Genomic DNA, 24769 nt, shown 5'->3' on the forward strand with positions numbered 1-24769 from the left:
ATATTTTATTGTTAAAAAATGCTAACCAACATCCGAGCCTTTAGAAAGTCCAAATCTTTTGTGTGTGGAGGGTCTTGCCTCAACGTTGGTGGTTGCTGACAGATCTGGGTGGTGGCTGCTGCAGGGAGGGGTGGCAAGTGCACTATCTTAAAATAAGACAATGAAGCATGCCTATTGATTGACTTTTCCTTTCACCTGAACACTTAGAGGTGATTGTAGGGTTATTAATTTGCCTAATTTCAATATTGTTGTCTTTCAGTTCATAGGGAGGCCCCAGGACAGGGAGACAGGGCAGGTACGGCCATGGAATTGATGGAACAGTGTGAACTCACACAACATTTATCAGTTAAATTTATATGGATGAGAATTGTGATGCCTCAAAACAATTACAATAGTGACATCAAAGACCACTGATCATAGATCACTAAAACAGATATAATAATTAAAAGGTTTGGCATATTGTGAGAATTACCAAAATGATGCACGGAGACATGATTGAACACATGCTGTTGAAAACAATGGCACCAGTAGACTTGCTTGATGCAGGGCTGCCACAGACCTTCAATTTGTAAAAACTGCAATATCCACAATGTGCATTAAATCAAGATTTGCCTGTATTGATATAAGGAGGATTCAGCGAAACATTCTGTTTTTAAAATATCTGAGAGATCATCTAGTCCAATTGTTTCATTTTACATATTAGCTTATGTAATCTTTATGGCTTTAGGTGCCTCACCTGGAAAATGGGGGCACTAATTTACTTGGATAAAGCAGGAGACTAGACCAGATGGTCTTTTATGGGTTTTTTTAAGCTATAAGAACAACCATTTTATGAATTTTTTCTATATTTTCAAAGAATGGTAACAACCATGTTCTCCTTCAATTCTTACTCAAATTAATGAATCCTTTCATTATTACATAAAATCCAAAAAGTTTGTTGACATTCTAGTATGAAGGTTGCTTGTTATTTAGTTCTTTCATTACCTTTCCCACACACTGCTCACTTCCCCTCCCCCATCACACACACAGACACACAGACACACAGACATACACACATACGTCCAAATCCAGGTTATCCTCTCTATTCAAAAGTTCCAAGAAAGATTGTGAAGTCTTCTTTACATGTCTTCTTCTATGGACATGATTGAAAAGTAAATTGAATTGGAAAGTTTGACGTAAGGTAACCATTCAAGGTGTCGCTAAACCATAGCTGTTGTTCAGTAGGTCCAGTTCTTCCTTGACTCCAGTTGGGATTTCTTGGCAAAAATACTGGAGTGGTTTGCCATTTCCTTCTCCAGCTCATTTTACAGATGAGGAAACTGAGGCAAACAGTAAAGAGACTTGCTCAGAAATCACATAAGTAGTGTCTGATGCTGGATTTGAATTCAGGTCTTCCTGACTCCAGGCCTGGCACTCTATTCACTACTCTCTCTCTCTCTCATTTTAAGCTTTATTATTGAAGTAATATAGCTTTGTATTTTTCACTGTGCTTTATAGTTTGCAAAGTAATTTAACATTAACAATCCCATTTGATCCTCAAACAACTCTGTGATAGGTAAAGCAACCATTATTATTCATATTTTGCAGAAGACAAATTCAGAGATGTGTAAGGGTAATAGGGGTGGTGATGGTGGTGATGGCAGAAAGAGCACTAGATTTGCTGTGACAGGTCCTGGGTTTAGATCCTAGAGCTGTGACTTACCACCCCACACCTTATATTTCCAACCTTGAACAAGGCACTGGCCATCTGTAAAGTGAGGGAGTTGGACCAGATGATTGATGTCTGTCATTCTTTCCAATTTCACTTCCTGTGTCCATGTGACTCCTCATGTCTGAAGTCACACAAATGGTGAATAGCAGCAGGTCTCAACTTCAGGCCTCTGATTCTATATCCTCAGAGTTCTTCCTATTGTACTACACTGCTTTACTTGATATGATACAAAAATTCCCATACAAACTATAAGGACTTGTTGCTAGGGTCATTGTATCATCAATATTGTCATTTAACATTTAGAATACCTAAGATCTAATTAACAAAGGCAGTGTCCAGAATAAAGGGGAGCGTTCTACCACACTTTGCTCACATCTAAAATACTGTGTTCAGTGCTGGGTGCCATGTTTTGGGAATGACCAAAGATATTAAAACCTCAGGGAGACAACCAGCATGGAAAGAGGATTAGAAACCATGACACACAAGGATTAGTCATAGGAAAGGGAGAAGGCTTAGGAGGCCATTACTGCCATCTACAAATATTTGAGACTGTCATATATAGAAAAGGGACTCAATATATTCTTCTCCAGACAGTAGATGTGGGGAAGTTTTAGAGAGGTAGAATGAAGTAAGGAAAAACTACTCAACTGTCAGAGCTTTCCAATAATGGAATACTTTGCTTCTGGAAGTAGTAAGCTCCTTGCGTATAGCTGGAAGTCTTCAAGTAAAGGGTGGAATATGTAGTCAGGGATATTGTGGAGAGGATTCCTGTTCAAGTATGCCTATTAGACTTTTGAGAACCCTTCCAATGGAGGGATTCTGTAAAGAAGGGAGTTCTAACACAGGCTTGCAATAATCTTCTCAAGACCCATTGTAATTTGTCATGCATTGTAACCCATAGGTTCTTGAGGGCTATACCAGTTACATAAAAGCTCTAGTAGAAAAGGCTTTGCATATAGTCCTAGTGATGGGACTGTTATCTGATAACCAGTTTACACAGTTTGGATCTCATCTTTGGGATCAGCCACTATAGCAACTCTGGGAGACCTTCTACTAAAGTCATAGAAAACATGTAGGTAAAGAAGTATGCCTAATAAAATTCCAGAACCCAAGACTTAGCAGAGATTTAGAAGCTTCCCAAGGGGCGCTGGCAGACACCACTAAGTCACATATTACTGCCAGTGAGAGAAATCCAGACAATGACAACTCTTTTTTGCCAAAAAGAAAGGCTCAGCCCAATTATTGGCTCAGGCTAGAACTTTTCCATTCAAAGAGTATATTGAACTGGTAAGGACAAAGAGCGCATATTGACTTGGTTTTAAAATATGATATGTTTTTATTGTAGTTTTTCTTTATTTTGCTAAATATTTCCCACAAAACGTTGTCTGCAGCATTAGACTCAGACCCTTTGGGCCTCATTTTCCCTGTATCCCAGAGGAAGCATGTGAATGAGGTTTGAGCTTCCTGAAAATCTACTACCGTATACAAAATGTAAAATTGTCTTGTTTCCTTCAGTTTTTTTTAAAATTAAAATGTTCTGATGCCAAGAAAATGCCCAGGGCAGGCTGATGCACTGGAATCAGTGCCATTGGTGTCAAGTTGAGGAAGTTACAGTAGGTCACAGAATTGAGCATCAGTACTTCATTTAGCCTGAGGGGCATACATGCTGCCCTCCCAGCATGGCTCTGGCTCTCAGACTGATCAGTAATGGGAAACCAGACCTAGAAAGGGCTTGCTAATTTTTCCTGTCTGAGGAAAAATTGTGCCAGCTGGCTGTTCTAAGTAACTATTTGCTTAGGATAGTTACTCTTATCCATTCTGCTTATTCCTTGATATTCATTTAGTATGCAACATTTAGGTCTAGAAGAGTTATATCTGTCCTAAATTATGTTCTGGCCAGGAAGATTTAGTCTGTTCCCAAGGATCTAAGATGTCCGGTGGCATATAGATATTGCTTCTGTGGTAAGTTCCTCTCCTGACAACTAAATTCAGCACATGTTCTTAATTAGGGTTCACAAATTCTAAAAGGGGTAAGAAGCTGGCTAAATAACACTTATCCCTTGATGTGGCCTAAGTAGCTAAAAGTAGCTCACCCCCACCCCCTTCCTGCAACTGTTGTAACTTAGGAAAACACCAATAGTCTTGAGTAAAACAAATGTAAAACAAGGAATGTCAAGCAATATATGCAATTCTCCCCTGTCATCACTGTGTTGACAGACTATGTCACTTCAGGTTAAGTTAAAAATGTGTAGGAACATACATCACTTCTCTTTGAGGCAGGGAAAAGAGATCAAAATCCATCCACTTGACATTTTCCTTTTTCTTCTGCACTTATGTTTCAACATGGATCAACAAAATGAAAAGCCTGATTATCTGTGGGAAGTTTCTGGCAGAGTCCCACATGGGTCTTTGCTCAAGCAAATCCTTAGTCTTTTTGGGACCTCAGTTTCTTCATCTGTAAAATGAAAGTGTTAAATCCTACAAACTCCATTTTTCAGCCCTGAAATTCTATGAGTCAGTGACTTAGAAAGGATATTTATTCAATCTGAAGATGACAAATGCTAGGAGGTATAATGAATACAATCTGGAACACAAGGCCCAAATCACAAGATGAAATTAAATTGACATAAAAATAAGATACCTTCTTTAGGTTAACACACACACACACACACACACACACACACACACAGACATGCTACAGCATAGGGGAGACTGGCATAGTAATGGAACATGTGAAAGAAATGTGTATGAACAGTGTAATGCAGCTGCTAAAGAGGTTAATGACTATTAGGCTAAACCAATACAGCTCGTGTGTACATATGGGTGGTCAGTTCCAAGGTACAGGTGAGGCCACTTTGTGAGCACTGTGGTTAATACTAAGTGCCACAGTTCAAGGACACCGAAAGATTAGAATGACTCCAAAGAATGGTAGTAGGTCTGGAAACCATGTAATATGAAGTACAATGGAAGAAACTAGGGAAACTGATTCTTGAGAAGAGCAGACTAAGCAGAAACACAATGTAGGCTTCAATAACACAAGGTCTGGTTGTAGACCTGATCTGTTTTACTCCTGAGGCAGAACAAGGATTAACAGGTGAAAAGTTACAGGTAATCAGATTTCAGATCAGTGTAAAGAAGGTTCTAATTCTAACTGTCCAATAATGAAAGGGACATTCTCCAAGTGATGATCTCATGGCCACAGAATTGTTCAGGCTGAGGCTGGCTGAGCATTTGTCACAGATGCTCTGGAAAAGATTTCCCTGTTATGCCAGAAACTGGCCCCTTTCCTCAAAACAAAATAGGAAAACTTGTTATTAGGTAAGCCTTTAAAGTTTGCAAAGACAGAAGAGTAGCATAATGAGCAAATAATGTGGGCAGCTGGGTGGTGCACTGGATAGAGCGCCAGGCCTTAAGTCCAGAAGACGTATCTTCCTGAGTTCAAATCTGGCCTCAGGCACTTCCTATTTGTGTGACCCTGGGCAAGTCATTTTACCCTGTTTGCCTGAGTTTCCTCATCTGTAAAATAAGCTGGAGAAGGAAATGGCAAACCATTCCAGTTTCTTTGCCAAGGAAAACCCCAAAATGAAGTCACAAAGAGTCAGACATGACTGAACAACAACAAAAAAGTGGAATTAGAGATTATTAGTCCTGAAGAGAGAAAAAGTAGCCAGATATTTGATTTCTTTAGAATAGTGGTGTCAAACTCAAATGAAAACAGGGGTTTGGGAACTACTAATCTGTACATGAGGATCCTTGCAGCTTGCATATTGACTGAGTTTTAAAATGTCATATTTTCTATTTAATCCTATTTTTATTTTGTTAAATATTTCCCAATTACATTTTAATCTGATTTGGGCCTCTCTCAGGAGTATCTTGGGCCACATGTGGCTGGCAGCCTATGCCTCTGCTTTAGAAGACCTGAAGTTATGTTTGCACTGGGGTGTTGGTAGGAAACTGCCATTTGAAGATCGAATTTGGGAAGGAGGAGCAGGTTATATATTCATTCTTTCTATTAGGTGAATCTGGAGAGAGAAGGGGTTATCAGGGAGCTCTTCTGTTGGAATATGCATTAAAGAAAAGAATAAAGAGAGCCCTGCACAACGTAAGTGGTATGCCTAAGACCATGTGTGTGCATCACCATTCAGAACTCAGGTTGGTTTGTGCTTTGATCAGGAGTGAAAATTAGCTACATTTAGAGAGCACCTGAAGGTTTCTTACACAACTCTACACAACAGCTGCTATTATTACCTCCATTTTTACTTATTAGATGAAGAAACTGAGACTGAGACAGTGAGTGACTTGACCAGGGACACCTAGCCAAGAATTGGCTGGATTGTAGCTCAGGGCACCCATGTGAGACCTTATTGCCTTGAGTGTGATTTAAAAGCACTTACCTGTAAAATACCATTATAAACTGTTAATACTGAGGACAATAATACATTAATTCTTTGTGCTATACTAAGAAAAATTAACTGGTCAATAGTCTGGATTTACTGAGAATGTTTGTGGCCTTCATCAAATTGCTCTGTTTCCCAAGTACCTTGATGCAACCTCATTGCACCTGAAGTAGCCAGTGATTCCCTTGGGATGTTTGGTCAATACCCAGCAGGCCCTGAACACAGGATCAGGGCTGCGGTCAAAGGAATGATTTACATGCTATCCTGCATCAATGCAGAATCAAAAAAAGGACTTTCTTCTAAACTCAGTGATCCCTTATAACAGTGAACATGAAGGTAGGAAGCAGCATTGTCAAGTGTCCTCCTTTTCAGGCTGTGTTTCTCAGAGTAGCTCCTGATAAATTCTGACTGCAATAACTTAAGTAGACATAAAAAATAGTTTTAAACTATTTATATTTCACCATTTTAATTATCAGCAATTTTTGTCTCTGTTCAATAAAAGAAACAATGTTCTATATCACAGAGTACATCATTGCAAGTATTGCACAGGCTAATTAAAGTTGATCTGCACATAACCAAAAGTATTTTAGAATAGCTGTTTTTTTCTTAATATTAATTAAGCATGATTAAAACCAGTGCAAAAATAATACTGCTTACATTGAACAAGAGAAGAACTTTTCTTGCTCTTTCTGCTTTTTCTTGCTACAGTTGTTAGAATGTAAGGATATGATAATAAACCAAGAAAAGATCCCACAACGATAATATCCCTACTTCTATCATGGTCTTAAGCATGTATGTGTCCTCTATTGGCCTCCAAGAGCATTTAGAGGGTCATCAAATGTACTGGACACCTTGGTTTCTAATCTTGTTTCCGGTGTTGATTGGGTGGACTGGCTTTTTGGCTTGGGCATCTTGGTCAGGCCACTGCTAGATGAGAAAATATCATCTTGAATAAAAGAAAAATAAGAAACATTATTAAAACATATCCCACACAGATACCAACTGTCCTTTCCAGGGCCAAATTCCTGAAAGCAATATGAAGGGGGGAAAAAGCCAAATTGAGAGTCACAACACTCAGACTCTAGTTTTGGTTCTAGACTTAACTAGCTACGTGACCTCACACTCTGGACCTCAGTTTTGGTTATATGAGGAACACAACAATTACTGGAAGCCCAGCTTAATACTCTGCAGCCAAAATGCCTCTTCTTGTTAAGAAGCAAAGGCCCAAATTCTACCATGTCTCTAGTCAAAAAACTCTTAGACTTAATGGATATCTTTCCCCTGATACCTTTTCTGGACTGATTCTCTCCTCCTGTCTCATGTGGCACCAAATACTTGTTATTCTATAGAAAACTTTTCATTGATCTGACCACTAGCATGTAACCCCATGTAGTCTTCTCTTTTCCAGGCTAGTTCTTTTAATAACACTCTGAATAGAGTGTTATACAAGTAGAAGTAGTAATGTAATTACTATGTGCCCAGAGACAAATGCACTCATAGTACCCACAAAATCCAGTCAAAAAGAGGAACAGCAGAATCGAGTGGATGGCACAAATTCTCCATGTGTTACATTCAATGTAATTTTTTTACCTACAGAAAACCACACTCACCCATCTCGTCATCAAATATTGACTTTGGCTCCACTTTCTTTTTTGACTTCTTCTCTTTGGGTTTTACAGTTAGGTCAGCAAAGATGTCAATGTTATCATCAAAAAGGTTGGATTCCAAGGCTTTATCCTTCTCTTTTGTTTTCTGTGCTGGTTTAATTGCTTCTGTAGCAAATATGTCATCCTTGCACACCACCACAAAAGAAAAAGACAATTTTAAGTTAAGATTTTTTTCTACTTTTAAGTAAATGCAACAAATACCTAGACTGTATAGCTGCTCAAATTGACTGATAATGGTTATTAGACTTGTCATGTATATGTTATTATTTAATCTCTGAACTCCTACAGTACCTAGAAGCATTTTATACTACAGCTTTAGAACTGGGTTAGTTTTTTGTCCTTACCTTCCCTGCCTCCCCCGGGAGACTCTAACATCTGTGTTAGAGACAGAGGGACAAGTTCATTCCTTAAGACCTCACCAGCTCATGAAACCATGCTGCTTCCAAAATTCTAATCTTCAAAACTGCTTCTTCCTAAACATTTAATTTTCTCATGCACATTAAATTTGTTCCTCATTTTCATTGTGACCTTGGTGGGTTATGGAACACAGTGCAAAGAGCAACAGACTGAGAGTCAGGAAATCCTGAGTTCAAATCCTCAGACACTTACATGTGACCCTGGGCAAGTCAGGACCTTTCAGTCTCAGTTTCCCCAGGTTTAGAGAGCAGCTACTAGTCCAGCTGGGCAGGAATGTAGAGGAGAAAACTAGGAAACAGGATGGAGATATAACTCCATTATGAAGGATCTTAAATGCCAGGTTAAGGCACCTGTATTTTATCCTACAGAAAACGGAGCTGCAGAACACAGTTGAGCAGGGGAATGAAATGGTCAGAGATTTGCATCTTAGGAAAATTACTTTGCCAGTTGGATAGACTGGTGAGAAAATGAGAGGGACATGGAGCTAATTAAGAGGTTATTACAATAGTCTAGAAGCAACATTTTAAGGACCTTAATGAGGGTGAAAGAAGTAAAAAGTGCCATTGAAATAAAACTGGTAGGATATCACAAATGATCAGATATGGAAGGTGAGGGTATAGAAACAGACTAGAATAACTACAGGATTATGAACATGGGTCAGTGAGATAATGACATGCCCTCCAAAGACATTTTATGGAAGAACAGATTGAGGAGGGCATATAGAATTTGGTTTGGATAGGGAATCCAAGCTGCATATTGGACATTCAGGTTCTTATCCTTTAAATCCCAATTCAAATATCGCCTTCTCCACATGAAGTACTACTTGGCCTCCCAGTTGTAATGATCTTCTCCTCTTCAGATGGCACAGAACACTTTGCTTATCGTATGTTGTTTTATATTTTAGTTTCTGAGCATACATCTTCCTACTAATACTTTCATCCTACCAAAACAATATCACAATCTTTGTCTTCAAAATCTGAAATTCCACTGGGCAAATTACAATAAGTACTCTGTCTTCTATCAATTTTATATCTCCCCTGTACCTAGTTCAGTGATTTGATATAGTAGATGATTAAAACATGTTTACCTAACTAGGAGGGTCTTAATTTTGTTAAAGTAGAAAACTGGGTTTTTCATCTAAACTGAATATGCTTTGGGAAATTTTAAGCTTCTCTAGAATACATGGTTCAAAATCTGAGCAATCAAGTCAACTCAGCACATAATGTGAAAACATTCCAGAGAGCTAGCCACAATACTGTTTTAAGGGTAATCTAAAAATCAAGATCTTTTCCATTTTTTGTGACCAAACCAAGGCTGATGCCTTAAAGAGGAAGTACCTCTGGTTTTTCTAAATAAATTTCATGGAAATTTCATTTTAAACCTAATTTATGCAGGCAGATGTAGCTACACATAAAAAAAATGAATAAAATCCAAATAAATGAATGGGTTATTTCTCTATCAGGACTCTTAAAGAACAATGCACCAACTTAAAGACTATCTAATTACCTCAAAAATGTCTTGTTTTTTTGAGACAACATCTTGCTGCCAGAGAGGTTCTGCTGTCTTTTTCTTGGCTTTTTGGTTTGTGAAGAGATCATCTTCTTCCTCTAGGAGAGGAACGGTATTTTTTTTCTTTGATGGTTTCTGCTTCACAGATTGAAAGAGATCCTCCTCAAACTCTGGTTCATCCAGCACTGGACTCAAAGACTGCTTTTCTTCTTTGCCCTGGGGCTGGGTGGTCAGGTCCTCTGAGACCATCTCCTTGTCCTTTGCTCTCTTTGTTGTTGACTTTGACCCAGAAACCTTTGCAAAGATGTCACTGGAATCAAAAAGGCTCTCCTTAGTAGTCAGGTGCACAGATCTACTAGAAGGACTTCTGTCTCCTGCAGGCACTAGGGCATCTTCCAAAATGGGAGAAGGAGCTGCTAAGTTCTTGTTCTTGTCTACTTCTCTGGTAAGCTGCTGTTTGATGGGTGGGGAGATGACATGCTCCCTGTTCAGCAGAAGCCCTTCAGCATCATTTATATCCTCAGCCTCACTGGATTCCTGGGCAGCCAGCCTCCGGGCAGCTCGGGTTTGAGGCCTTCGTTTTCCTTTCATTGTGATTCGGCTCTGTAGTGGCAAAGAAATGTTCTCAGATCACAACCTGAAATTTTGTCCATGCAGACCATGTTACTTTACACCAGGGGTGCTTAACCTTTTTTGGTGTCATGGACCTCCTTTGGTGGTCTGGGGAAATCCACAGACCTCTTCACAGAAGAGTATTTGTAAATGCATAAAATAAAATACAGAGAAATCCAATTATATTGAAATATAGTTGATAAATTAGAAAATTAAGTCTGTGCAGAGCATGTTAAGAACTTCTACCTCAAACAAATATTCTTAAACACAAGGGTAAATCAAAGAATCAATAAGCTGAAAAAAGTTACTCTAATTCCTTTCTCTTATCTCCAAGTAGGACAGTATTAATGACAGCTAAGTGAAACAGTGGATTGAGTACCAGGCCTGGAGTTGAGAAGACTCATCTTTCTGAGTTCAAATCTGACCTCAGCTATTTACTAGCTGTGTGAACCTGGACAAGTCATTTCACTCTGTTTGCCTCAGTTTTCTCATCTGTAAAATGAGGTGGAGAATGAAATGGCAAACTATTTTAGAATTTTTGTCAAGAAAACCCCATAAGAGGTCATAAAATGTCAGACATGACTGGAAAAAAAAAAGAACTGAACAACAAAGACAGTATTATCTTACAGGTCATTTAATGTTTCTCCTATATTAAATGTGGCCAAGGAAGGAGACTCCTAGTCTTCTCACACTAAATTAAGTCTAAATCTTTTGTTTTTCTCTTTTATGTTCTAATCCTTTAAAATTCTGACCTCCCACTACAATTTAAACACACCACTATACACAAGGTGTCTCTTTGATGCCGATTATTATACAAAAAATGCCTTGATCTGATAGCTTGTGAAACTGTGGGTGATAATAACAATGTGTTCTGTGTACCATGTTAGTACAATTAGCCAAATTACATAAGAATAAAATTCTTTCTTTTTTTAAGAATAAAATTCTCAATTAATTTTACATAAAGAGAGTAAAAATGTTAATAGCTAAGAAACCAGAATGAAATTTGGAGGTAGATGGTACAGAATTTGTTTTCTTACTAAGAACTCATACTGTTTGTCTATTTAACCCAAAGGGCAAGATGCCACTGGGGGGTCTGCCTGGAGAAAGTAAGTGGTGGGGGGCAGTGGGAAAGGGTGCCAGGAGATCCAGGTCCTCATTTGGGTTCTTCTGGTAAGTGGGTAGTAAGAGGATTGGATGTGATCAAGGCTTCCCAGCCGACAGACTGTAGACCCTAGGAGTGATGCAAAGTGACTACAAGAGATCTACTAAATGATTTACTTTGATAAATAGGTAACATAATTTCTGTAGATTAAAAAAATGTCTCATGCACTTTATGATGTGATTGATAAAACTCATTTAAAAGTGTTCCTGAAGAACGTTCCTGAACGTTTTTTGTCTTCATGAATTTTCTGAACCACTGGACTAGATGGCGACTTCTGAGATCCCTTGTGAGTCTACACCTTTAGGGTTCTATGGAGTAACAAATGAAGAGAATGGATCTCATGTTGCTCACTAGAGGGCAGCAGGGCTGTGCCTGGGAGGGGGATGGCTGGAGGATGTCAGACTAGTAAGGAAAAGTGATGTGTTTGTAAGCCAAGGCTGATGATCCCCTGGATAGCTGAATGTGACTGAGAAGGATGTTCAGTGCCCTACAGAGGTGTCAGAAATACTTCAAAAGAGAAGAAAGCAATTCATCACCTTGTTTACACTGTGTAAGGTATCTGCTCGGGCTGGGTCCTCAAAGCTCACACCTGTCTCACCAGCAGAGGCAGTCTCCACAGCCCTGACTTCACTGGGCTCAGATGCAGTAAAGGTAAACTCCGGCACAGCAGCCTTCACCCCGGATATTTTGGGAGCTGTCCCGGGCAGCAAGGCCGCTGGATTAATAGCTAAGTCTGCCTAGGGAATAAAAATGAAATTTGCTGTTTTTTTTATCTGTATCCAGATCATGACACGCTAGGGGAGATGACAAATGACTGAAAACACTTAACGAGAGCAGGGCACTAGATGGGCAAGGAAAAACAGATGCAAGGGAAGGTTCCACAGAGCCCCCAGATTCAGACAGAGGATATGCAGCTGTGCCCACAATCACTGCCACAGGAAAAAGAGGAAAGGTGAGACAGGCCTAGCATCGTGTGGGAAGCAACAATGGGGGGAAATGCCAGGGGAAGAGCTAAAGAAGAGACAAGATATCCAGAGATTAAGGAGGCCCCACAGCGGGCAGTGAAGGCTCCCAAAGTGTGGCAAGAATTACTTGTAGTTTCCCGATCCGAGAGGAAGGCTCTTTGGTTTTATGTGGAAGGAGGCCTGCAGAGTCCTGTGTGGAATGACACTGGATTAAAAACCAGTAGGGATAAATGGGATGGGAAAGGTCCCCAAACTGCAACACTAATTAAATATTCATGTGTAACACACATCATTCCTCTTTCCTTTGCCCTAAAATGAGAACTTCTTTTGAAGGATATCATAGGGGTTTCAGAGATTTCATCCAGAGGCTTTATCAGCTCCTCCTACCTATGGGGACTCACCCTCATGAACCTCGGAAATGAAATGGCCAATGGATTGACAGTATTGTCAAGCCATGAAAAGTCAAGCAGGGCTGAACTTAACAACTATCTTGTTGGTCTCCTAGGCACATGTCTAGGCATAGAGGGAAAGTCAGGGGCAGCTCCAGAGAATGGCCCAGATCTGGTTCACTTATCTGGGCATGGGTTCAGAATACTAAGACAAAGAATCCTATGTTATTTGGACTACAGTTAGTCGGTTATACCCCAGGTCTGAGGTGGACCAGAAACATTCTGGGAATGCTGAAGCAGACTTTGCTTCCATCCTGGAAAAGATGTAATCCCAAACAAAATTTTAGAAGCCTGTATAATAGGTATTCATTTGAATGACTACCCATGTCTAGCTATTCTGGTCTAAAGGTGTATCAGAGATTGAGGCCTCCAAAAAGCCAGGGAGGAAAGGTAAAAAGTGAAATTAAGAATACCCAATATATTTTTCCTCAGTAAGAGTTTACTTTGGGGAATTTCTAAAAATAGGTCTATACCAGGTTCTTAAAATTACCCCCTAGGGTCTTTTATCTATACACTATTGGGTCAACTAGGTGGCACAGTGGATAGAGCGCCAGCCCTGGAATCAGGAGGACCTGAATACAAAAGTGACCTCAGATACTAGCTGTGTGATCCTGGGCAAGTCACTTAACCCCAATTGCCTCAAAAAAAAAAAAAATGAAGGCGACCATCAATATTTATGAAAACACCCAAGAAATCTATAAAGCGTATTAAGCCATTCAGCATGCTACAGAAGAGTGTTAAATTCCAAAGAGATAAAACTAGCATTTTCTCCTCTGCACTGACTATAATTTCACCAACAAAATGTGAAAAGGAAAAACAAATCATTTCATTTCTTCCTTCCTCAATTCAAATATGAGAATTTCCTCCAAAGAAACATTCTAGAAGGATACATTCTTCATATCTTTGTGCAGCTACATACACAGATTTTTAGCTATGCCAATAATAAACCTTCAAAGTCTATCTGTACTAACCTGGGCTGTTTCCAGTTTCCACACGCCTGTTTCATGTTTGATACTTGGAGATGATTCAGGGAATTTATGGCTTTCAAGAGGAGGACCAAAATTATCTTTTTTCACTACTGTTTTCTTTTGGGCTACCTTCTAAGAGAAAAATAGGGCCAAAATCCACAATTAGGTATAGAACTCATCCATACTAAAGAATCACAATGTAATAAAGGGATCTAATTTTTTTTTTCCTCTTAAGTGAAATGATATCTTGACGTCAGTGGGTTGGCAAATTAAAAAATAAACATTCTTAAATTATTCCAAATCTAAAGAAGTCATATTTGTTCCTTTCTGATATGTAAGATTTAAGAACACACTAGGTCAGCATTTCTCCCGGGAACATCCCTACGCATCCAGGCCTACATTCAAGATCTGAAACCTTCATTAACATGTCTATTTTTATTACTATATTGAATTGATTCACTCTCCAATAAACTATTAAAAGAGTCAAGCAATAATATACTGACTAAAAATGCTAGATAAACAAGATATTTGAGTGTTTAAAAAATTAAGTTCTGTTTGGCCAAGGAAAAATAAGGGGCCTTAGTGTTCATTTACTAGTAGGCAAGCATTATTCCTGTCTTCTGGGGCCCTTCTCCCTAAGCACATTGAAAGTTGAAGACTTTAAGCAAGCATTTCCTTTCTAAGAAGTTTTATGCTACTCCTCAGGCTTTAAAATAATAAAAAAAAAAAAGCTGATACCGGGGGCTGTGGCTGAACAGAAGTGAAGAAATCATCATCATCTTCTTCATCCCCAAAAAGGGCATCTTTGGGTGGGGGACCAGCTCGCTGTTCTGATGACTAAAAGAAAAAGACAAATTCCCTCTGTGAGAAAGCAAGGCCAAGAAGAGCCTGCACTGCTGAGGCAAAGATCTCCTCTGACCCAGACGCGGAGAACCTACCCTGGCAAAGAGGTCAACGTCAGGATCATTATCTTCCTGGAGCTTATGGCTGAAGAGGAGCTCTTCATCCTGAAAGACACCAGTGGTAGTCTTGAAATGGGTGCCAGGACTGGAAGGCTAGGGATAAAGAAGGAGAAGGAAAGTCAGCTGAGTACCCAAGCAGCCCAGGAAGTGTGGTATGAGGAGAAGAGCAGGTTTGGACATAAAATTAAATATCACGCTATCTCAATTCAAATGCTTCCTGGGAATTAAACTGTCTCATTAAAAAGATGTCATCTTTATAAATCACTAGAGAAAGTAGATGCTCCAATCCAAATCAATGTCTGTGCAAAAGTCTCATACCATGTGATTTCCCAGCAAAAAATCCTGCCCAGCTTCCCCTGTTAATGCAACATAAAGCTGAAGGAAAGGCCAGCTCTGGATGAATGGGTGTTCAGTTTGAAGGTACAATGAATGATACCTAACTGGTGTCTCTAGGCTTCTTCTGACTTCCACATCTGCTATCTCCTATTCTCCAACTCTCTTCTATCAACAAAGGGAAGGATCTGGTACCAGTTACAATTGATGGCTGACTTGATTACATTTATATATGAATGAATTTCAGTTAGTATTACCATAAAGCATGCATTTGCATTTTAGGTCTTTTATTTCTAATTACCCTACAAAAGACCATTTCTTCTGTTAAAAGAAATCCAATTTGGGGTATGGGCCAAATAGGTAGGTCAATTATTGGTTTATTTATGTTTTGTTTCATGGGTTGCCATGATCAAATAGTTAATCACCAAGTGGACTTCCTACTGGAGATGAATCCCACTCTACTTAGGCAGGCTGGTTCTTGGAAAGCACCATAGTTTGGTGCTTAGACCATTCTCCAAGCCTTTTTTGTATATCAGACTCTATCATACCATATGTTCCTCTGGCAAAAGCTCCATAAACTCTGGGTGACCTCTACACCATGATGAATGAGGTATCAGAATAGTATTTTGTAAAAGTGATGCTGTATGGATGTTAGTCACCAAAGCCCACAGAAATGAAGAATTAAAATTGAATATTATCTACATGAGGAGGCATGTGGTAGACATAGTCAGTAAACATTTATTTTTATGTTTATCAGTCAATAAACATTTACTAGGTATTCTGCTCTGTGCTGGGGATAATGCTAACCACTGGACTAGGCCACAACCCATTAGTAACCTAAGAACTAAAAACGAGAAATGGTATGATGGAGATCATCAAGGAGATGTATCAATAGAAAAAAAGATGGGACAGTCATCAAACAGGAATCAAGGATAAGTGAAGGAGAAAAGAAGTATTCCACTGGCAGTCAGATAATATTAAAAACACCACAGAAAGGTCCTTTACATGTTGGATGGCCTGGAGTGGAGGGCCCACTGGTACACACAAACAAGAGCTTTGCAGTATGGGAAGGCCTGAGGGGTAAGGGACTGAGGGTAACCTGAATGGCTAGAAGGGGCTCTACCTGCATCAATGAAATCAGTGATGTATATAATACATAAAACTTCATATGTTTGATTCTGTCTTTTGACTCTTTCTTCAGTGGAGACAATGGAGAAAATAAATTTGAATTCCTAATCATCCCTAAGCAAACATAGAGAATCTCCAGAGAATGGCCCAGTTCTGGTTCACTTTTTTGAGCATGAGCTCAGACTACTAAGACAATGAATCCCACATTATTTGGACTATAGTTACTGTGTCATGCCCCCATGATGGAGCATGACCATAGGTCCAAGGTGGCACAGAAAGAGTCTGGGAATGCTGAACCACAGACTCTTTGCCTCCATCCTGGAAAAGATGTAATCCCCTCAAAAATTTTGGAAGCTTCTTTAACAGGTATTCATTTGAATGAATACCCTGGCATTGCTATTCTGATTTAAAGGTACATCAGAGATCAAGGCCTCCAAAAAGTCAGGGAGAAAAAGCAAAAGGTGAAGTTGAGAAAGGCAGAACCTCAAGTATGAATACCCAGTGTATTCTCCTAAATATCAGCTTATGTAGGCTTACTCTTTGGGGAATTTCTTTAAATTGAGGAAAGAATAAGAGACAGTGGTCAGTTGGAAGTTGCAGATGTGGCAGCTAGAAATCAAGCACCACAACTATGGTGTCACATGGTTGTATTGGTAACTGAATCTGTAGGCATTATTATGGTAAAATCTCTACACAGTACCACAGTGAACTTTTGGATACTCATACTAAAGAAAGGGATCACTGACATATAAAATCAAAAACCACAATGGGACTATGGCCCCCACTCACCGAGTTCTCCCACTCAGGAGGAATAATAAATAGCTGGAAACAGTTTCTAATACATACAGACAATACAAATGTGGCTAACTGTGAACTGATTACTAAGACAGTTAACACAGCTAGAAGGAACAATAGAGGTCATCTTGCGTGTGCCACCCCCACCCCCTACTCTGTGATGCCCTTGCTTCCCAGTTCATCTTTTGGATATTGTCTTCCTCCCTTACTATGTAAGCTTCTTGAGGACAAGGGCTGTCTTTTTTTAATAGATGAAAAAAACGAGGCTGAAGGAAGTTAACAGACTTTCCCAGAGTTATACAGAAAATTAGTGGCACAACTGGGAACTAACACCAATCTATTCGCTTTTATTCTAATACTTTTGCCACTGTCTGCTGTATCCTAAAGCTTATAGTACAAAACAGCTAAAGAAGCAGTCCAATTTATAAAGTGATATACTCTAAAACTTTGCTAGAATGTCATAGACATTCTAAGTGTTTAATATATGCTTGCAGAATGAGTAAATACCTGCATGTGACATCATAGTATACCATTCCCCTGGAGTTACAAGATCCCCATTAAGATCTCGGGACACACAGACTTGAAATGGTGCCAATCCTAGTGAAGAGTGAGCCAGCCCCTCATTTGAGCACAAATACAAGACAAAGGCATCAGAACTTGGAGGTATTTTACAAGCCATGACAACATTCGGCATTCTTTAGTACTGAAGAGATGGAAAAAGGAGTTTAGTGTTGAAGGGACCATAAAAGGAGAGCCTATAGATGCTAAGAAGAACTCACTGACTTCTCTTTGCTAGATGACATCAGTGACTAGGCCATGGATATTGGTTCACAGGTGTTTCACAAGAGGAAAGCTAAATTAAAAAAAAAAAATCAACAACCTACTAATTCTATTATGCTCTGTAGATACATTCAACATGAACAAAACCATGTTACAATGGAAAATTCAATCTCCTTCTAACTGATATTTCAAATGAGGGAGAGCATGGGACTACCAGAAAATGGAAAAATAAGGAGCCTGTGAGGTGGGCGTTCTTAACTTTTCTGTGATATGAACCCCTCTGGCAATCTGTTGAAGCCCATGAACTCCTTCACAGAATAATGTTTATAAATGCCTAAGAGAAAATACTAAGGATTGCAAATGAAACTAATTATATTGAAATAAAGTTATCAAAAGATTAAAAAGCAGGTCCCCAGACTTCAGATTAAAAGACTAAGATTAAACATAGAAAACGTTATAATTGTAACCCTAAGAAAATAACAACTTACTTTTTCTTCCTGCTTGACTAAAATAGTACTCCCAGATGAAGCTGACTCAATTGGCTTATCTACTGGCTTCACCGTTCCAAATGGAGCTGCTGCTTCTTCTTCCTCATCGCTAAATAATGAGGGCACTGCCGGAGGGATTTTCTCTTTTCTCTACCAAAAAGGAAAAAAACCCATGAAACTGCCACAAAAGGTATGGATGGTGTCTAAGACTGGCACATTCAATCCATTCATGCAACCAATCTCCTGAGTGTTTCTATAGCACCTCAAATCCTTTTTGGAAGGAGAGAGCATATATAAATCACAAACAGAAATACAAAGCATTCAATTCTTTAGGATGTATCTTCTAATAGGATATGACTGAGGATTTAACTTTCCTTTAGATTAATGGTTTTTATGAATTTGACTTTAGTTTTGTTGGAAGTGACAATAACAGAAAGTAGTAGGATGGGGACAAATCCCATGGGGCCAGGACAGCTGAAGGGAATAGCTGGGCTTACCTATGAACACACTGGGTAGGCAAGTAGCCTTGACGTTGTAAATGGAATAGATTATATGAAGGACATGGACTTGGGTACTCTGGAATGAGATTTAGGAGGCAGACCTGAAGCTAACCTGGCTCTTCTAAACATAATGGTCAAATAAAAGAAGTAAGAATACAGTTTTACTTCACTGAAGAAAAAGGAGTAGGGGCAAGGGGATAAGGAAAAGAAAAGAGTAACACAGGAAATTATGATTAGGAGGATACTGAAATTCAACATAATTTGAACTTGAGATACAGGGAAATGAGGTCATGAAAGACTCTAAGGAGGGATGTGTAAATTCAAAGGTGATGAGCTTCATAGATAACCCAGTTGAGAACTCAGGCAAAAGATTTGTGTGTTCAGGCAACTTAGTTATTCTATTCATAATTATAGTGATTTAAATACTGCGAAATGTGAATTGAGTTATATGAAAGTCTCAAAAATAAGGAAAACATCTTCTGTGATGTTTCTTTTCTGAAAGGTTTACATGTGTGAACCAAACTTTGAACTTTCTACAGTCTGAAATACTAAAGAATCTTTTGGTGTCCACATGAGCCTACATTTTCCATGTGGGGAAATTTACATGTATACAGGCTGTTCAGTTAATTTTATCTCTTATTTAATATTTATAGCCTATAAGCTTCCTCCCCAAATCACGATGCTTACAAAATGACACGGAACTGTTTAGCTACCCCTCACAACTTCTCTGGTCTTAAGAATTTCACAAGTACATTAAACCTCATCAACATAGCTTGATACTTATTTGTCATTTACAAATGGGAGAAATGTTAACACACTCGCCATAAAACACCCTTTTAAAGAATCATCATAGTTTTATTGCAAACTCTGTCATTTTTGTGAACTAAAATAAAAAAAAACCCCTTTTCAGCTTTATCAGTATAACAGTCTTGCACCAAACAAGAAAGTCTGTAAAAACTCTGTGACACTTGAAAAAACATGGCAACTACAACACTGAGGCCTGGTGCCCTTGGAAAAAACATTTTCAGAAAGAGAACTACTGTCCCTAAGATTATAATTATTTCCTCAGAGATGAATCTGATCTTTACCTTCTTTATATCACAATCTATTCAGTAATAAGATTCAAGATCTGAATTTTATCCTTTAGAATAAGGTCCTAAAAAAGGTATAAACTGTTCCTATCTAGTTTTCTGTTATCATAACATTATACAAATGAGAATGCCTAATAAATATAAGCAGGAGACAATGGTGAGGTCCTGAATTGCCTAAATTAGAAGGGTGGCAATGGAGCCCAAGGAAGAGAAGTGCTGTGTACAAATCCAGAGATTTGGGTCCTACTATTCAAATCTGCTACCCCATGTACTACATGTATAATGAGTCATCTTAATCAGCCTGTAAGCCTGTTTCACTCACTGTAAAGGAACATTATGAGTTTGGTAATGTACTAGCTCCAAATGGACATGACAATTGTCCATTTGAGGTTCCATCCACAAAGCCTGATCTTGCCTGCAGAATTTTAAATCAAGTAAAGTCATATTTAAGCTGATTAAAGTTACCATTTTTGCAGGAAGAACAGATGGAGGAGGAGAGCCAAATAGAGACCCGCCACTATCAGCATCTTCTTCAAAAAGGAGTGAAGGTTTAGCAGCCTTTTTCTGGCTACAAAATAAACAACAACAAAACCCCTAGAGTATTAAAGTCTAATTACAATAAATCAGAAGAATCAGGCAGAAATTTTTGGGAAGATAAAGAACAATTGCACTTGGTATCTTCTTGAGACCAAATTCATAAAAATTAAAATATTGGAAACAAAACCTCAATAAGAAATATTAAGAAATCAGAGGTTAAATGAAAGAGGAAAGAAAAAACAATAAAAAAAAGAGTGTTTCAGGCAAGTAAGATAAAGCAACAAAGACAGATAAGGAAGATGTCAAAGTTATTAAGAATCCATGAAAGGGAAAGGACACAGTAGGGCAGGGCCGTCACTTTCATGTTAAGTCTGTATTATCAAAGACAAATCAAGCTGTACAAAGCAGAAAAGATAAAATAGAACAAGAGTTTGCTGTTTCACAAACAATTCAATTTTTTTTGTTATTTGCATATTGAAAGGTACATGTTTGTTTATATTTATTAACTTCATAATAAAAAAGAAAAATTTTAAAAAATACCCAGGAGTAGTTTGGATTAGACAGATGAGGCTAACAGTGAGTCGAGCCCCCTCCCTGCCCTCAGGCTGCCTCTCTTCTCCATCATCCCCTGCTCACTCCCCTTCTGTTCCAGTCTCTAACAAAGAGGTGACACTTGTCAAGGCCACCTTTCCTCCTATTTACTTTGTCTCTCTCTCTAATCTTTAGACTCTCCCCATCTAATGGCTCCTTCCCCTTGACCCAATCTATAATTAGTCTTCCACTTGACCCTACCATTCTCTCAAATTCTTGTCTTCCATCTTGCCTTCTTTATGCAAGAAAATTCCCAAAGTTATCTCCTACTTCCTCTGACTACCAACCTCACTACCACTGCCCTTCTGCCAGAGGCAATGGATTTGTCTCCAATCCTCACCTTGTCCCTCTCTAGCACCTGACATTGCTACACTTTCCCCCTTTCTCTTCCCCCACCCCCTAGTCCTTTATCTCTTGGTTATCTGCTCAGCTTCCTTGGGGTCCACTTATCATCCTGATGCCAACTTTAGTTTCTCCTGGGCTCCCAGACCACATCACTGACAGTTTATTGGACATTTACAACTGGATGTCCTTTAGGCATCTTGACCTCAATATGTTAAAAAAAAAAAGCTCTTATCTTTTCCCCTCAAACCTACTCCTTTTCTGAACTGTTCTAGTTTGGTCATAGGTACCTAGTATTCTTCTATGTACTCAGCCAGGATCCCAACCTTAGTGCCATCCACGACTCCCCACTCTCACACTACTTCCCCTAGTGGGTGCCAAATCTTATCTTTTCTACATCCATGTCATCTCTTGCATCTGAACCCTCTCTTTGTTCACATGGTTACCACCCCAGTTCAGGTCTTCATAGTGTCACTTATACACTACAAATGTAAGTCTCTAACAAAGGGGACAACAAATACACCTCTTCTTCTCTCACCCCCTGCTCCCCAGCCCCCAACCAGTTCACCTTGTTAAAGGTAAACACCAATTACAAAAAACAGGAAGATGATCTATCATCAGCCAAAGTGATTTCTCTCAAGGGCAGGTCTGGTCATGCTGGCCCCTTGCTCAGTGTACCACTAGGATCCAAACTAAAATGCTGCATTTGGCATTTAAAGCTCTTCACAACTCCTTGGTCAATGGAACAAAGGCTTCACATTTAGATGACTAACAATTAATGTTCACGTAGTGAAAAATCTAAATTCTGGTCAAATTCATTGTTCTTAGTATGACTACCGTTTTATTGTAATAAGTCTATTTGGGGAAAATGCTCCCAACAGTTAGCAGTGTCTAGCACACAGTAGGTGCTTAATAAATTTTGCCGACTTGACTTTGCACATCTACAAACAATGTATCCCTGTAACTTTGGTGTTCCCCTGTAACACAGTAAACTAGTTTGGGGTGGTGGTGGTGATGGCAGAAGTATTGCTTCTTTGGATACAAAAATATACAAAATCTCAGTGGCCTTCACATTACTGAAAGAGATGCTCTGAACTTGATCTCTGAAGGTCATTTCTATCCACAGTCAATCTCTGTGCTCTTCTCTACACAGCTGGCCATTTTGTTGCAGCAATGTCATTACCTGTCTTTAGCAATAGCAAATAAATCCTCTTCATCATCTTCCTCAAACAGACTTATCTTTTTCACACCCTTCTCTATGTGATCCTGCACTGTTCCAGGCTTCTTAAGCTCCTTTATATGGCTGTCAGGCATCTTACTAGTCTGTGAATCACCCCTGCTCCACTGGTCCTAAAAAAGACATTAAAACAGCATTTTATCAATCAAAGGAACTTTAGAAAGAGACTTTTGTCCACTTCTCCCTGTCAAAGGTAATTCAAGTGAAGGTATATAAGAAGCAAAATAAAACTAGTTAAGTCTTCTTTCATGCCTCTTACAGTCATGGAGGTAACTTGGTGTTAGTGAGAATTACACCAAGGTTGCAAGGCTGCTTGGGAGGATGGAGCTTTCCTTGATGACTTCTGCTATAGAAGATCAGAAAGAAGGCAGCATTAAGGTTGCTGAAAAAAATCAAATGAAAATGGATGCAGTGAGAGGCTCAGTCAAATAAAGAGAGAAAGGCAATTATGTTGAATCCTTTTAACCTAAATGACTTCTAGAAGTAATGCTAGTATAGCGAGGATGTGCAGAGCAACTTTCTAGTGTAATATTTGCTTTGATATTTATTATCTATATCTGTTTGTGTCTGTGCGTCTGTGTGGGTGTTTATGTGGAATTTATTCTTACAACACAGGTAGAGAGAAGAAAATATTATAACATGCATTTTTCTGTAAAGTTAGGAGACTGAAATAGAAGTTTATCTATACTCATAGCTGGTTTTTGCCTCACTGCACAAAGAAAACAATTCTGAGTGTTTTGAATAATGAGGGTGACAAACTTGCATTTTTTGCTGCCACAATTGGATATACCTCTAGGTCAAAGGAAAGGTTCTCTTACTGAATAATGCTTAGAAGCTAATTATTCAGTGACATCAAAAGTAAGGTCAAACATACAGTATACAAACCATGCTGTTATTCTACCTGATACATGTTTATTAGCTCTGGAAGTATTGGGTTAGAGAACCTTAAAATCCTTAAATAATGCATTTTGCATGTATCAAGTAGTTCTCAAAAGAGTTTTGGACATTCTCACTTGGCAAATTTCAACAGCTCTAAGAACTACAACATATGTGTCTGAACTGGGGGAAAAATACTTAAGGCACTATGACAATCGGATATTGATTCTGTCAAACTAATTCTTTAAGTAGAGTTATGCAGAGGGAGCAGAGGGATGGGGACCAGAACCTGTGGCCTTAAGGCCTGAGTTATGTTGTCTCCCCAATTAGAGCTCCTTGAGAGCAAGAACTGTATTACTTCTCTATTTGTATGCCCAGGACTTAGTACAGCCCTTTGCACACAATAAGCTTTGAAGTGTTTCATTTATTCAAGATGGTGGGAACTATACCTCCTCATCACTGCTGAACAGCAAGGTAGGAGTTTTTTTGTGCATCTCTGAAGATTTCGCCTTTTCTTGAGTTTGCTTAGGCAGAGATGATGAAGAAAATTGTTTCTTAGCAGGTGCTTCCCCAAAAAGATTTTCCTAAAAAAAAAAAAAAAGTTCCCCAAAGTACTGAGTAAAACCAAACCACAAGAGTTAGAAATTAAGACAACGTTCTGCTAAAATGTTAGGAAATGAATTCGATGTAAGTCAACCTAGTGACAATCAAGAACAAAAGATACCTTTCAAGAACCCTAGATACTAAAACAATGCTATTTATTCCCTTATCATATTTCTGCCACAATATACTCTGAGCTCAATTTTACTACCAAAGTAAGGGACAGGTAACATAGGATGGGCAATGGGAAAGAAAGAAGCTCTCCTCAATTAATGGAGCAGCAGAGAGAACATGATTTTGGTGTTCTTTGGAGTTCTTACTGCATATAGCCCAAACTATGAAGGCTCTTCAGCAGGTAGCACAAAGAGCTGTGAATGTGGCTTTCGGGGACAAATAGCTCCTTTCCCACTCTCTCAGGTTTAAATCTCAGTAAGAGAAAAAATAGGTTAGGGCCAAAGTAAAGGTTATTTCCCTTTCTCTGTAAGCAAAATGCTCATTCTTTAGATGAGGAGAGGCCAAGATGAGGAAAAAATGACCTTTAAGTTTCTCTACTATCAAAAAGATTTAATAAATTTAAGAAATTATTGAAACATTCTATAAATTATCCAGAACAAATAAAATGACATCCTTTGAAGAAAGGTATATTTTCTTA

General features: G+C 38.8%; 1 protein-coding gene across 6 annotated transcripts in view; it reads right to left on the reverse strand.

The window, feature by feature from the left end:
• Positions 1-6544: 6544 nt before the first annotated feature.
• Positions 6545-24769, reverse strand: part of WASHC2C (WASH complex subunit 2C) — a 50995-nt gene continuing 32770 nt past the window's right edge. For 3 of the 6 annotated variants that reach the window (XM_072628494.1, XM_072628498.1, XM_072628499.1), the window contains 12 exons: positions 23967-24101; positions 22588-22754; positions 20400-20502; positions 18344-18493; positions 14796-14912; positions 14596-14694; positions 13861-13989; positions 12568-12630; positions 12012-12212; positions 9699-10304; positions 7719-7899; positions 6545-7054 (listed from right to left, as the gene is read on the reverse strand). In XM_072628494.1, coding sequence (XP_072484595.1) covers positions 6912-7054; positions 7719-7899; positions 9699-10304; positions 12012-12212; positions 12568-12630; positions 13861-13989; positions 14596-14694; positions 14796-14912; positions 18344-18493; positions 20400-20502; positions 22588-22754; positions 23967-24101 — 2094 coding nt within the window. In that variant the 3' untranslated portion in view covers positions 6545-6911. Of the gene's footprint in view, positions 7055-7718; positions 7900-8384; positions 8481-9698; positions 10305-12011; positions 12213-12567; positions 12631-13860; positions 13990-14595; positions 14695-14795; positions 14913-18343; positions 18494-20399; positions 20503-22587; positions 22755-23966; positions 24102-24769 lie in introns of those variants that run through there. The other 3 variants (XM_072628495.1, XM_072628497.1, XM_072628496.1) reach the window with 3 other exon arrangements.

The sequence above is a fragment of the Notamacropus eugenii genome, chromosome 1, assembly GCF_028372415.1.
Source record: "Notamacropus eugenii isolate mMacEug1 chromosome 1, mMacEug1.pri_v2, whole genome shotgun sequence".
Lineage (NCBI taxonomy): Eukaryota > Metazoa > Chordata > Mammalia > Diprotodontia > Macropodidae > Notamacropus > Notamacropus eugenii.